The sequence below is a fragment of the Pygoscelis adeliae genome, unplaced genomic scaffold, assembly GCF_000699105.1.
Source record: "Pygoscelis adeliae isolate BGI_AS28 unplaced genomic scaffold, ASM69910v1 Scaffold174, whole genome shotgun sequence".
NCBI lineage: Eukaryota > Metazoa > Chordata > Aves > Sphenisciformes > Spheniscidae > Pygoscelis > Pygoscelis adeliae.
The window spans coordinates 685,706-700,161 of record NW_008824676.1 but is presented as its reverse complement, the minus strand read 5'-3'; the positions used below and the strand labels follow the sequence as shown (position 1 = coordinate 700,161).

Here is a 14,456-nt window from a genome sequence, read left to right as displayed (position 1 = left end):
AACTTTGTGCCTGGCTGCAGGTCTCGTGACGGTTGCTTGAATGGGAAAGGAGAAAAACTGGGATTGCTGCGACCACATCTAGCTCGTCACTGGGGAAGTTTTAGAGGTTGGAAATGCTTCATGCCCCAGCTGCTACGTACTCTGATTATCAAATAGAAGTCGGCATATGTAGGCAGGTGAAAAGCAGATTTTTGATCGGTTTACCTCTTATTATTAAGCAGTATTTCCCTAACAGTAAGTAACTATGTAGGAAGAGGGGATGCTCCATGTATTCCCGTCTCCTGTTAACTCACTGTAGGGCGGCATTTCATTCTTAGTCCAGTTAGAATTTTTAATAGCTTTTTCTTTCAATAGGGACTGATTTTTAATGAAAATTATGAGGTCTTGACGAACAGTATCTGTAAGAGAGCACGTTCTCTCTCTCATCACTGTCTGGTGCTGTGAGCCATACAGGGTTATCTAGGTGAAGATTTATTTCTTTACCTAAGTTTCTTATGTTTAAAAAAGGCTGTTCTATGAACTGGGTTGTTTCAGTACAGTTCACTGATAAGGGTTGTATCAAACTTCGGTGTTTGCTAGGAAAATAACGTCGCATATCCCATCTGCTCCTGAAATCTGTTTTAATGATACTTATTTTTACTCTCACTTCTTAAAATCACGAATCACGCCTGAATCGTGTAGCCAGAATCCGCCATTCTTCTCGGTTCATGTACGTGGGTTGTGTGTTCTCCCGTGGCTGAATAACAGAGTTGACTGGGTTTTGCCTGGAGCACTTGCCCTGCCGTGGCAGGAGTTGTGCAGGGCGCAGGGGCAGTGCTGCTGCGTGTTTTGTACCGGGGTGGGGGTACCGGTAGCCTCCACAGACTTCCTCCCTTCTGCCAAAGCTATTAAAAAGAGTAAGTATTTTTTCCTAAGGCCTTCAGGTAGTCACTAAACGAATTCACTTTGTTGCCTTTAGAATTGGAGACCTGTTAGATTAATTTTTTAAAAAGTTTCTCGCGCTCCATCCGACCAGCGCGCTCTTACCCTTGCCTGCCTCCTCGCCGTGCTCCGCTGCGATGCAGCCTCTGCTCAGCCTTACACCACGCTGCTTGGATTGCTGTCATTTATTGTGGTTTAATTTTGTCTTTCTAACAACTTATACTGCTCTTCCCATTAAGGATATGATTTGCATTTTGATAGTTGGTTAGATGAATGCCACGTAATAAACGGTAAATCTGGTCCATGTCGGGATTTTTTAGAGACCATTCGATGTCTTTTCTCTCTGTAAAGTGCTCTTTGGTGCTGGGATATCAGCCCAAACTTCCTCACTACCATTGAATATCAGCCTTGAGGGATTTGTGGTTCAAGATCTAAAGCTTTACAGGGCTTCCCAGCAGTGAGCATGTGCAAATCCAGAGACCTGGTATTTGTCCAATATGAACTCTTGTCTAGATTCCTATCTATAGTTGTTGGGTCTTTATACACAAACTGCTTGTAATTATTATTATTATACCCCTTTGAGTAGGGTTTTAAATTAATTCTTTTATATCTCGCAAAATACTATTAAAAAACCTGGAAAAAATATTAAGTGCTTTTTTCTTCCATTTTCATTGGTAAGAATATCCTAATCATACTCAGAATTCATATTTTAAATCATTTTCCTAGAAGTTAAAGCATAAAGCTTAGCCTATGAGCTGTTGAAACCTCTTTTAAAATGGTCATTGTCAAGGAGATATGGATTTCAATAGCAATACCAAGTTGTCTAACACGTACTCATGCAGATATTCAGAGGTTACATCACAGTATTATGAACCTTTAAATAAAGTACAGCAGCATTAGTTTCACAGAGGAAAAAATCACTACTGATATTATGGAGTGGCTGGTTTATATGTTTGGGGGCAATTAATTCATGTGGACCATCAAAATCCATACGGCAAACTCTTGAACTGACAAGTACATTCCTGAAGTGAGAGGGTACATCAAATGCTTGTGAACGCGGGGGTGTTTGAGAGGCAGGCTGGGTTGATTGTTGGAGAGCCAAGCACGCTTTCATTACAGCGTTGGTTTCGGGGAAGAGAAGGCCAGTTCTCAGCTCTTCTCTGCAGCGTCGTGAAGTGGTTTGGGGCTGGAGCCGTACAGTTTGGGGACTGTTTTAAACCATCCCGTAACACTTGGGTGGCTGCAGCTGTCATCTCATTTTTTTCTGGATTAAGTTTGGTCAAGAAAGAAGCTGCCTCATTTTCTGGTTGTCATTTGCCCAGGAAGTTAAAGCAAATTGTAATGAGGGACTCACAGCAGGAGAGCCTCCTAACAAATGAGAGGCATATATTGACTGGCAGCCAGCCTGCCGCTCCAGTGATAAATGTATTTTTATACACGGCTGTTCAAGGGCACTTTCTGCTCCCATTGAATGCTGCCTGTCAGATCATGCACGGCACATTTGAATACTGAGTAATTGTAATGGTTGATGCAAAATTGTATTACTGTAAGGTTAAAAATTAAGTTATATATTTTATTAAGTTAAAAAATGTAATACATGTGCTTTGACTTTATCTTGATATTATTGAGAAGCCACTTGAAGGACAGGAAGAAAATTAATTTAAAGATGCAAATACACTCTTTTTCTCAGTACAGTCCTGAAATTTTTACTGCAATTGTTAGTATTACTGGAACTAACATAGAAATTAAATTATTAAAGATACTGAAACTGTTTTAAGTTAATAGTATTTCAGATATTTCCACTAAATTGCTTGGAAAGTAGGGATTTATTTTTTAAAGTGTTCATAAAAACCTCTGAAGGGCCATCCTGAAAGAATTTACGTTCGGTATGAAAAATGAGATCATATTTTAGATACCTTTTCAGGTAAAGCCATTTAGTTTTGTATAACTTTTTGTTTTTATAAAAAACAACGGCTCAGGGTGCCCTGCCCCTGCCTGCCCCCTCCCCACAGCCGGCCGTGGCCTTGGCCACGGGCGGGGGCCAGCGTGGCGGCTGGGGGGGCACCTGGCCTTGGCTAGGGCAGTGCACACCTTGAGGGAAAGACTCTGCTTGGCTGGCTCACCCAGTGAGGACAGCTGGAAGCAAGTGTGTTTCCTTCTTCTTTTAAACACAGAGATTAGTATACTTACATCACGTTATTCAAGCCTTAAGCGTAGGACTTCTAAGTTTCATGTTATTCAGAATCCATCATATTTCTATAAAAACAGAATTAAAAAACAGTCAAAAGTTACATAAATCCTACTTGTGTTGGGGGCGCCTGAGTAGATTGTCTGCTATGTTTAAATACTCATTTTATATGACCCTCCGTGGGTAGGGTCCGTGCTGGTTTCCGTGCTTGCTGTAGTATGCCTGCGCTGCTCATCTCCTGGAGAACAAGGGCTGTAGATCCCAGAAACCTTTCAGCTGCAGGTTAATATTAAAGAGGCACAGCTATAGCAACTACTGTTGGAAACGAAAGGTCAAGAACATAATGGCAAATGGTGACTTCCTACCATCTGTTGAAAATCCCTGGTAAGCCCTCCGTTGTAGGTACCGATCTTAAGAGTATATATTCTGGAATAAGTAAATTTGTCACATGAAAAACGTAAGTATGATGTGAAGAACCATATAGCAAAAGAAGACGGATGTGCAGGAGCCCAGGAAGGAGTGCTGCTGCAAACAAAGATAAGATTCACAATCTCGGAAGAAAAAAGAAAAATGGGTCCTGGGCATAGTACATTGCAGCCTGGCGAAGGTGCTGTTAATCTCCTTGTGACCAAAGTGAGAGCAGCCGAGCAGGCACTGCGGGGGCTTGTGTTTACCTTTGCAGCAGTCATCGTAAGTATTTATTTCTATATATTCACTTCGTAGGTCTGCCATTTTTTATCATTATCTCAGAGGCCGATATTTATTTCACTGAACAGTTCGGGCTTTATATATGTTCTGCAGGGTTTTGCACCCTACATGAGCATTAAAATCCAACTTCTAATTTTTAATTTAAAAAGAAAAAAAAGAAAACTTTTGTTTGCATGGTGTGGAGGAGAACTCCATGAAGGAGTTACAGAATTGCCGCCTCCTTAATTTTCAAATAATCTTTCCTTGCCCAGAGATGATTTGTATCCCATGCAAAAGTTGGAGCTGATATTTTCATACTGCTCCATGCTAAAAGCAGGTGCATCATTTTAAGGGTATTGCTTAGCTGTGGCAAACCTCTGCTTTTGTATGTCTTTCATGTGATGGGTACTGGAAGGGCAGTGCTTCTGGGGGATGCGTTAGGCATGCTGCTTTCTCAGTAAGTGAATTTTTTGTTTTGCTTTGGTTAAGGTACCCCTAGAGATTGGGGATATAAATATCTAATAATAAAGGTGGTAAAATATTAGTATGTCTCTATAGCAGTACATGAGTTACTTTATCAATTTAAAGTATGCATTTCAGTATATTTATTAAAATAAAATCGCTGCAGTGATACAGTATTTATTTTTTATGTCACCTTTAACAGAATATTGCAGTTCAATGTAGAGTTTACCAAATATTGGACTTAGAATTAGGTTGTCATAGCTTCAGTATATCATGTGTTACAGGACAACGACCGTGGCAGGTGCAGAAGTCAAATAGTCTCCCAGGAGCGTCCTCCCATTAAAAAACAATTGCTTGGGCAGAGGGAAGCTGCAAACAGCTGCACTTTGTCCCACTGTCTCTGCTGTTCAGAATTAAGACTATTTCCGAACCACAGATTTTTGCATACTTTTCATTTTGTGCTAATATAACTGCTTTGGAGCTGAAAAACTGCAAATAGTAACTTGAAAGCAATCCCAAAGAATGAGTGTTTGGCATGCGTTCTCTGTTGAGGCATTAGTGCTGTAATCCATTAATGCAGCGTTCAGCACTGCAGCAAAACGGTGCCAGCCGAGGGAGTCTAAGCACCAAACGTATGCGTGCAAGCAGAATATTTTGAATGAGCAGCAATAATTTGTTTTTGTTACACTTACTCATTGCCCTCAGAAATGCAAGATGAGCATTGCGAAGCACACGTTTAGATAGTGCACTAAAAAGTAAATCTTGGCTCGAAAGGATTAGCATCAATTAGAGAAGCACTTCCTTTAAATAACAAAGCAGATTAATTCCCTTAAGGGTTGTACTTATTGGAACACATTTTCAGTAGTAAAAAGAGCAACAAGTGTGCTAGCACTATTGATTTTCTACCTTTGTATTACCAAAACATATTTTATTGACAAGTATTACTTGCTTGTTAAGTGCTAAAGAGTTTGATGGGTCTAAACATCGGATCATCTAATTAATTGCCCTTTCAAACTTTCATCCTAAGCTGCAGTGATTACATTAAAGAGATAGGTTTGGGGTTCTATTGGAGTTCACTCACCTTTTACATGATAAACAAGGAATGAATATATTAATGGGTTCTTAATATAGAAGGCTAACTTTAGATGCAGTGTACCATTCTGAGTAGGTCTTCATCTTTTGATGTCCCAGTGATGGGTACAGGAGCACTTCTTTTATTTATATTTTATATAAAAATATAATTTTATTTTATTTTTGAATTTTATTCAATGAATGTTACAAAGTCTTTTTTCACACAGTTAAAGCCCTGCCGGTTTAAAGTTGGCACAGCACCTCTTAATGCAGAAAGAGCTGCTATTGTGTATTTTCGAAGAAATACTTTGTGCGCTTCTGATACTAGTGATTTCATCGTGTTAATCCAATAGAAAATGGCGTTTTCAAAAAGAAATTCGCGTGTGTCTTCTTGAATTTAAATACAGGTTCTGGCTTTTTAACCCTTCATTGGTTGGCCCTGCACTCGATGCTCACATTTCCTTGGCTGCATTTCTTTTTCTTCGCCTGCTCCCCCGCTCTGCTGCACAGCTTGCCGTCCAGCCCCCGGTGCTTGCTGGAGCCCGTCCTTGGGCTGGGTCCCTGGGGAGCCGCGCTGCCTCTGCCGGGTGGGAGAAACCAGCCCTGGGTGCTGACCGGAGCGGGGGTACCGGGCACGGGAGAGGCTCTCAGATTTCTGCCACTGGGGTTTTAGATGGGAGGGTAGGTGAGCTACCTGGGTTTGCCCGTTTTAAGATCTCCAAAGCGTTAGAGAACGCAACGCAAATGAGTGTCAGTCTTGTGTAAAGCATCGACATATTGTGCGGTTGTGAAACAGCAACCTCAAGTAACGAGTGAATAAAATCTTAACGGTGACTCTGACCGATAATAAAATAAGTGAGTAATTTTTCATGGTCTTTCTGACATATGTGTTTATATTGTTGGATATTGTAAAAAACAAGTATTTAACCCTGGTGACACCACAGCTGTAAGTGTGGCGTGTGAGCAGAAGGACGTGTGATTTGCTGAGCTGACACAAGGGACCGGCAGCACAGCCGGGGCGGAGTGCCGATCCCCTGCCTTGCCTGCGAGGCCCCCGTCGCTGCCATAACACTGCGCGGAAGGGTGTGCTGTAGGGGAATGATGGTAGCAGGGTATGTAACGTTAAATCTTGTCAAAGACTGTCCGGAGCTAGGAGTCCAGTACTTGGCCTTGGAAATTTTTTTTACGGCAAAAGATGTGCATCACAGACTATGATGCACTGCTATGAAAAGTATGTGGTTTTAAATAATAGTTCAAGCTGTAATCTGAGAAAATACTAGGTACCTTCTAGTTGTTGCATTATTTCTGAAAAAAATCCTTTACACCTCATCTACAAGATAAGGTTTGAACTTTTAATTACATTTATTATGGTAGTAGTCCAGAGGATTTTAACTGCATGCTTCCAGTTAAATCAAGGTTGGACATAAAGGGTTCCCTCGCTGGGCGGGCAGGCGCAGCGCGCATCCCCGTGCCACAAGGGCAGCCGTGCCTGCTTTGTCAGGATATTTCCACTCGCCTCCTTCGGGATATCTTCTGTGTAAGCATACCTAGATCCTTTACATTGCAATGGAAATATTTGTGTTCTTTGTTGGAGTAGAGAGGACTCTCTCAATGAAACAGTTGTCTGTGCACACAGAGGTGCAGCTGTAAAGAAAGAGCCTGTACGGCTGCGGGTGGACGTAAGTCTGCAGCACATCGTCTGCCTCTTGGGAAGGTTTTTACAAAAGCATGATTACATTCCTGTGCCATTGGAATGGAGTTTGTGGTCTTCTCGTTACTGTTCCTGTGCAGAGTACGCTATGGCTATCCTGAAGGAAGAGCAGTGGCGTGAGTGCAGTAACTTAAACCACCGTGGTGCCCCGGGGGTGGGGAGGCTGGTGCTGGAGCACCTGGGGGTGCAGCCGTGCCTGCTGCCCAGCTCTGCTCTGGCCTTTCAAAGGCCTCTCATGCTGGTTCCAGGGAGCCAACTGAAAACGTTTCACGCTCTGATTGGGGTGACATTTCTGTAAAGACTGTTTTTTAAAGGCAGGAGGGGGGGTGGTGTGCTTCCTACCATTCCCTGCCTGCCGCCTAGCCAGCTGGAGGCTCCTAGACATCCAATTTACAACCTCCTTTGAGGAGTGTAAGTATTAGATTTTTTTAAAATTCCTGTTAGACACACGTTTATGTTCATCTACCTGACAAACTACTTCAGTTTAAAAACTGGATTTGGCAGGGAATGTGTTCATATGATGATTTAATTCCATTTTATTGGTTAAGCAGCTATTAGAACACTTAAAAGAAATTGTCATGGTATTTAATACTGAGCGGCATGTGCTTAAGTCCCACCTGATAAGACATTTCAGTGGTGTGCTCTCATGTTTCGGGTTGTCTGGAGGCACTTAAGTGCCCTGAGGAAAGGGCATTCTGTGCTGAGCGCAAGTCCCTGTGTGTGACACGGCAGGAGTTGCATTTCGTGCCATTCCTTCAGATGCGCAGGAGCAGTATGTGCCACCGTCCTGTACTCCCCGACCGACGGGAACCAAACTCCGCAAAAGAGCTTTCCTTTGCTCCTCAGGGGTGTTTGCCGATTGACACAGTGACAGTCAGAAAATAATTAGTGCTAGAATAACAGAAAATGTAGGTGAAAATGAAGAGGCATTTCCACATAGTATTTAATTTTTACTGATGGTAATGGTCTCCCTCACTCTTCCAAAAAAGGTTTCTAGAAGTTCATGTTCTCATGCATTTGTGTTTGCTTAAAAGTCTGTTCAGCATCATTGCGGTGCCAGGTAATGGATCTTCTCTGTTCCTGTTCTCTCCCCCTCTTGCCAGACTATCCATGGCCATAAAGGACCGATAACTGCCGTGGCTTTTGCCCCCGATGGCCGGTACCTCGCCACATACTCCAATTCCGACAGCCACCTCTCCTTCTGGCAGGTAAGGATGCGTTATCGTCCGTCTGTCTGCACGCACTTCGTTAATGAACTCATGTTCGGGACTTTCTGACATTTTTCAGTAATGGCGTAATACATAAGAAAATACTGACAACAGGAAAGTCCCAGAAGTTAGGGCAGAAGCTGAAACCTCAGCACAGAGTTTTGTTGTTCACCAGCCCGCGGGTCCCGCGCTGCCCTCCCACCTCAGCCCGAAGCGAGTGTGCTCCTCTGCCTTCAGGCACCCGCACGGGCAGGGCAGGGTCGGCTGTTGGACTGAGGCTTGCTCCCCCAGTCCCCGGCGCCGCTCCGCTGTGCAACTCTTCCCTCACTGTCCCTTCAGGCTTGTGAAGGCAGCTCTGAGTAGTGGTGTCCCTGTAACATAGGGGATTTTTCCTATCACTGTTTCTATTTAAGCATTTCTTGCAGCTATCCCTGGGTGAGGGATGGGACTGTTTGCATCCACATCAGTACGTCACTTCTGGGCAATCAAAGAACATTCTCAAATGATAAACTTTCATATTTGATGTTTAAAGTTTGAGTATGATACTGTTGTAATAGTTCGATTTCACATACCTAAAATGTCCACTGGATAAAATGTAGAGCCGTGTAGGAAACCCCTAGCTAGTTCTGCACAGGCCAGGGCAGTGGCTTCTCCCCGGTGCCCTGACCCGTTCCTACCGGTAGGGAGTTTTCTTCTCCAACTCCTGCAACCCCATCCATTCCAACAGAGTGAGCTTCGGGAACGTGTCTCCTTTTTATTTTTTTTTTTTTTAAGCTTGATGCAAAACTCTCAGGACAACACTTGTTCCCAGTACTGCGGTGCCCGTGCCCCTCTGCTCTGCAGACACAACTGCTCCGCTCCAAGCCCACATGTCGTAGCGTCGGGGACCCCTGTGCTGGGCTGTGCCACGCAGTGTGGAGGTGTCTTCTGTTTCCCTAATCATACTGGATGAAAGTAGGATGAATGAAAGGGAAAGCTGAGATATAAACAATATAAAGAGGGTCTGAAACACACGTAGAAACTGAGAAACAGGCCACCATTTTGTGAAGTATCTAGAGGCTTTTTTTCTTTAACATATGAGCAGTTTTTTTCTTTGTAATCTCATGTTGGTAGGAATATTTTTTGCCAGTTGTAGGCTGCTGCCTACATTCCCCAAGCAGGATTTTTTTCTTCCTTCAAATGGCGTTAGACTTAAAAAATACATTACTTGGAAGCAACTGATCTGATCAAGCAATGTGCTCTATCAAAATCATTGAGTCTTACAGTAATCAGACTATAAAACAGAACTCGGTATGCCCATAAGTACCAGTTATACTCTTTAATACACTTCCCCAGTTTTCTGTGTCATTCAGTAGTTCTACAGGTGCCATAAAAAATTACTAAATTATTATCCATCACTGTATTGTGTGCTTTCTGAAACAGTAAATGAGAACAGCAAGAATCTTCATCCATCAGTTACATTTATTCAATTTAAGTGCTCAGGGAAAATCTGGAAAGCAATCAGGCCAGATCTTTTAGAATTAGCAGGGAAAAAGAGTCAGGCATGAGTTTTAAATTGTGATCTGCCATGCTCTTCCAGGTGTATAAATGTTCACGTTGAAGTGGCTTTTACATAAAGAGTTAAATATACCTACACATTTAGCTTTAAAATGTGACCTCGTGCACTAGTGATTTTTCCCTTCTGTGTTCTATTTGGCACTATTATTAATGCAGGAAAATCAGTAACATTAGTCATCTTAAAAGGGTTATTACTCAAGATGATTTAAATTGTGAAAATGTCAGTGGTGCTTGCATGCTCCCTGCTAGAGATGCCGTGATTTACACTCTCTGACACGGCTCTTTTGCCGAGAAGAGCCAGGAAAAAGTAATGGCTTGTACTTCGTACTGATCAGAATTCAGGACGTGGCATCAGCAATAACGCGCCTTAAATGTCCCAGGATTTGCCAAGGCTTCATGGGGCACGTCTCGGGGATGCAGCCGGACGGACGGCCGCCTGCTGATGGAAATTCTAGGGTTGCAATGCATGCGGATGGAAGGGTTTTTGAGAGTAAAGCAGCTTTTCAGAAAGTGTGGGATTTTGTGTATCTCAGTGGGTTGGATCAGAGAATCTCATATTTAAAAATGTGGAGCTAGACACCATGCATCAGCAATAATTGGCCTGCTTTCCAAAGAGTAACTGAATAGATCTCTTCTGAGTGGCCTCTTCATCTACCAGACAATAAAATAGCTCTTGCTGTTGTGTTTTTACTGTTTGTACCTATCATGACGACTGCTCTTTATTCTGCATATCTTTGGCTCTAGTGTTTTTATGATTTTGATAAATAATATTCTAGCATAAATATAATCTATTTAATATTTCATGTGTTTTCCTTAAATTCTGATTGTGTATGCTTATGCTTAGCATGCCTTTATAAATTGCCCCCAAGGAGCGCAGCGGGGTATGCTCACTGAGTTCCTCAGGTCCTCCACCGTGCCGGGTTGTGTATCGTGGTCATTAACCACCATCCAGACCATCCAGCGCGTTGCCTAAACGCTCAGCTCCCCTTCCATTCAGTGGCGTTGCTTGGCCCAACTCTAACAAAATTTTAATTAAGCCTGGTTTGAGACAGCCGCTGGTGCCGGGGATCGCAGGGGTGTCGAAGTTCGAGAGGCGGTCCAGGTGCACGTTGCAGGTGGTGACCCTCCCCAGAAGCCCGCGGGCAGGGTGGGTCACCTGTGGGTGTCTCTGCAGATGAACACCTCTCTCCTGGGGAGCATCGGCATGCTGAACTCCGCGCCTCAGCTCCGCTGCATCAAAACCTACCAGGTGCCCCCCGTCCAGCCGGCCTCGCCAGGCTCCCACAACGCCCTCAGGCTGGCACGGCTCATCTGGACCTCCAACCGGAACGTCATCCTCATGGCTCACGACGGCAAGGAGCATCGCTTTATGGTCTAGGGTAAATCCCCCGTGCTAGAAACCCATTTCTGTTTCAAAGTTCCTCGTAATTCTCCCTCTCTCTCTCTCTCTCTGTGCTCCTCACACGGGATGCCCACACCAGTGTCCTGCAGGCTGCCGGTGGGCTCCTGCCCGGCTCTGCGGGGCGGCTGCACTGACACCAGCTGGTTTTTCCTTGCAGATGGGAGGAGGAAGGCAACGGCGCTGGGGATCGTGCTCCTCGCGTGGTGCAGCAGAAGTGGGGGATCAATAACACTGTGATGGCGCTCCTCGGCCAGATCGGCAGTGGCAGGAATCAAACCAGGCTTTGCAGCCGGGCTGAACCCGGCCCCTTCCTCGCTGGATGTTGAGTTCACGCAGCAGCCCTCATTAAACACGTTTTTCCTTTGGAGACTCTCACAGAATCTCAGTGTTTACCAAAAAGGCTCGTGTTTACATGTACTTTCTCCTAGTGACCACTGAATGATGGCGGGTGATGCATCTTAGAGCTAGGCACTTGGGTTTCTTAATGAGGGGCTCATTGCCTCAGGATGGGGAGGGATTGAGTTTCGGAGGGGTGGATGGCTGTGTTCTGATCCGAAGGGGATGTTTCCTCATACAAAGTCTCAGTTTTCGAGATAATTGGAAGTGCTGCTGTGCCCAGTCACTGTTTGCTGTAGTCTGGAAGAAAGAATAATAGTCCACATGTAAATAAAAAAAAGAATCTCTTTAAGAAGGAATAGCAAACTTGAAAAAAGGAGTATTTATATATAAAGGTGTTTTTTGCTATCAATGCAGGTATTTATTTAAAAAAAAAAAAGACAAAAAGCTGTTTCTTCCTAAAGCCGCTCCCATTTGTGCCGGGACGTGCAGGGCAGCGAGACCGTGCACCCACGCCACCCTGCGCTTGTGTCGCAGCCACGGCTCCCACGGTGGCTTCACCAGGGGACCAGAGGGGAAGGACACGGGCCCCGGAGGGAGGCGGCACAAATGGCATCGGTGGGGAGCAATTCTGGCTGGAAAAATGATGAAAAGTATGTAGAAGGTAAGTTATTTGAATGGATATATTGAAGCATTTTCTTCAGTAGGAATATTCCTGTGTAACATTAGCTGTGACTGTGTTTCCCTCTTCTTACATATCTAATTTTGTGAAGTGTTCAATAGTGTGCAAGTATGCTGGTTTTTGCTCACAGTAAAGAAAAAAAAAAATCTATAAAATACTATTTTATTTAAACATATTGATGTATATGTTTGTATAGCTTTTTCTTTGCCATTTTTGTCTGAAAAGCTCACAGAACTAAGGCGGCTGTCTTTACATAATAAATTAAAATGGTACTTATAGAATCTTCCCTTCCCCAAAAAGGAATAAATGAATTTTTAAAATGGCTTCTAAATATAAAAAGCATTGATTTATTTTTTTTTAGGTGGTCTGTGTAGTACGCTGTACATGAAAGTGAGATTTATAGTCCAGAAGCTACATATCTGTTTGCTGTTTAAAAATAATTTTAAAAAATTTAAAAAGCAAGAAATTAAGACCATTAGGAATGTTTAACACAAACTGCCATAAGGTTTAATCTTTTCTCTGGCAGGAATGTAGTGTATAGTGGAGAACTCTGTAGTAGAATATCAGAGTCTTTTCTAAGTGAACTAATGCAGCATGCATGTACATTGTGTTTATACAGATATATATGTAACCTTGGAGGTTAAACAAAGAAAAAAAAAGAGGAGAGGTAGAATCTGTAGAATGAAATGCTGTAATTTTCAGTGTGGGCTTATGAGGAGAGTGCTAAGGTACCCTGTAAGTGTTCTCCCACCAGTATCCCAGGATCCTATCCATTAGGTTACAGTAGATAACACGTATATATATATATGTGTGTGTTTACTTGCAAAACAAAATGCAGCCCCAGTGGGAATGTGGACCGTGTCCCTGCAGTGATTTCCTTTGTGGTATAGTGAACAAACATCTTGTATTATATATGCATTAAAATGTTTGTTTTAAGCTAGAAGTGTAATGGATTTTCTCAAGTGCAGAAGAGAGCTGGTGATTTTCCTCGCGGTCCTGCAAATCAGTTTGTGTAGCAAGAGCTGAAGCATTAGTAGTGAGGGATTCGTTTGCTGAGGAGTTGCTAACCCCCGAAATGTCTCTGACCGGAGCTGGGGCCAGTCCGCCCCACGCCCCCGGCCGCCGGGCTGGGCAAGGGGCCGGCGTGGTCCCCGGTGGAGAAGCCTTCCCATCTAACTGGTACGTGCGCAGTGGTTAAACCCAGCCCTCCGCTTCGGTGACTCTGTTAAGCCCAGTCCTGAACTGCTGCCCAGCCTCGCGCGCTCAGCGCTGCGGTGAAATGTGTATTGTCATTCCAGTGTAAGCTTTTAGTGCTTTATTGATTTGTTAGTACTGTATTTGGACTTGTCCTTGTAAATGTAGAGACGTATGTGGCTTCATTGGCAGTTTACAAGCAAAAGATGACATGATGAGACACCTGTATGAAAATGTTGTGATGATTGAAGTCGCCATTCATATTTTCTGCCTCTCCAGCAACTTCTTGACGAATCCACTCCCCGTCCTCTGTATGTATTAAACTTCCCGGTGTAAATATGCTTGTGAAATAAAACTGAATTGTATTGAAGAGTGTTGGTTTCGTGGCATCAGCCTGATGGTGTGTAAATAACTTCCTGCTGCTGACTGACCGGCCAGTAGTCTGAAGTCTTTTCACCATTTAAGAAACTTCTTCCTTTTCATTTGAAAATTGGCATCAATGAGAGCAGAATGAGTCACCGTCAGAGCAGGCGGGGGGTCATGGTGAAGAGTCTTCAGCCGTCGTTACAAACGACGAAGATAGGGGGGTGCTGAGAATAAAGTTCTCTTAACTCCCAAAACAATGTATCCAAGCAAACAAGGGAATATTAATCTTCCAGAAATTCACCAACGCGGATGCGTGCCAGGCGATGCTCTTCCCTTGTCCTCTGCCTTGCATTTCCCCAAAGAAAGTAATTGAAATAAACTAAACGCTGAGGTTTTTCTGAGGTGGCGTGCAGGATTGCCAAGTGTATTTTATGTAACATTGTGTTTGGGTTGGAATCTGCAACATACGTTATTTTTTAAAAATGGGGGTTGTGTTTGCCTGCAGAGGAAGCCCCAGCGCGTGCGGCTTGCGGAGGGGCGTGGGGTGAGCCTGCGCGGCGCGGGGCCGGTGAGCCAGGGAGGGTCAGACATGACCTAATCGGCCTTCCAAATGAACAACCCACAAAGGAATTGTGTGAATCCTCAATTTTTGGGGTGCGCGAATGCGTTGG

At 43.7% G+C, this 14,456-nt stretch overlaps 1 protein-coding gene across 1 annotated transcript in view; it reads left to right on the top strand.

Moving 5' to 3' along the window:
- Positions 1–11,845, top strand: part of WDR7 (WD repeat domain 7) — a 133,897-nt gene extending 122,052 nt beyond the window's left edge. Inside the window, exons 26-28 of the mRNA XM_009323058.1 lie at positions 8,144–8,248; positions 10,980–11,184; positions 11,365–11,845. Coding sequence (XP_009321333.1) covers positions 8,144–8,248; positions 10,980–11,183 — 309 coding nt within the window. The 3' untranslated portion in view covers position 11,184; positions 11,365–11,845. The remainder of the gene's footprint in view (positions 1–8,143; positions 8,249–10,979; positions 11,185–11,364) is intronic.
- The last annotated feature ends 2,611 nt before the right edge of the window (positions 11,846–14,456 follow it).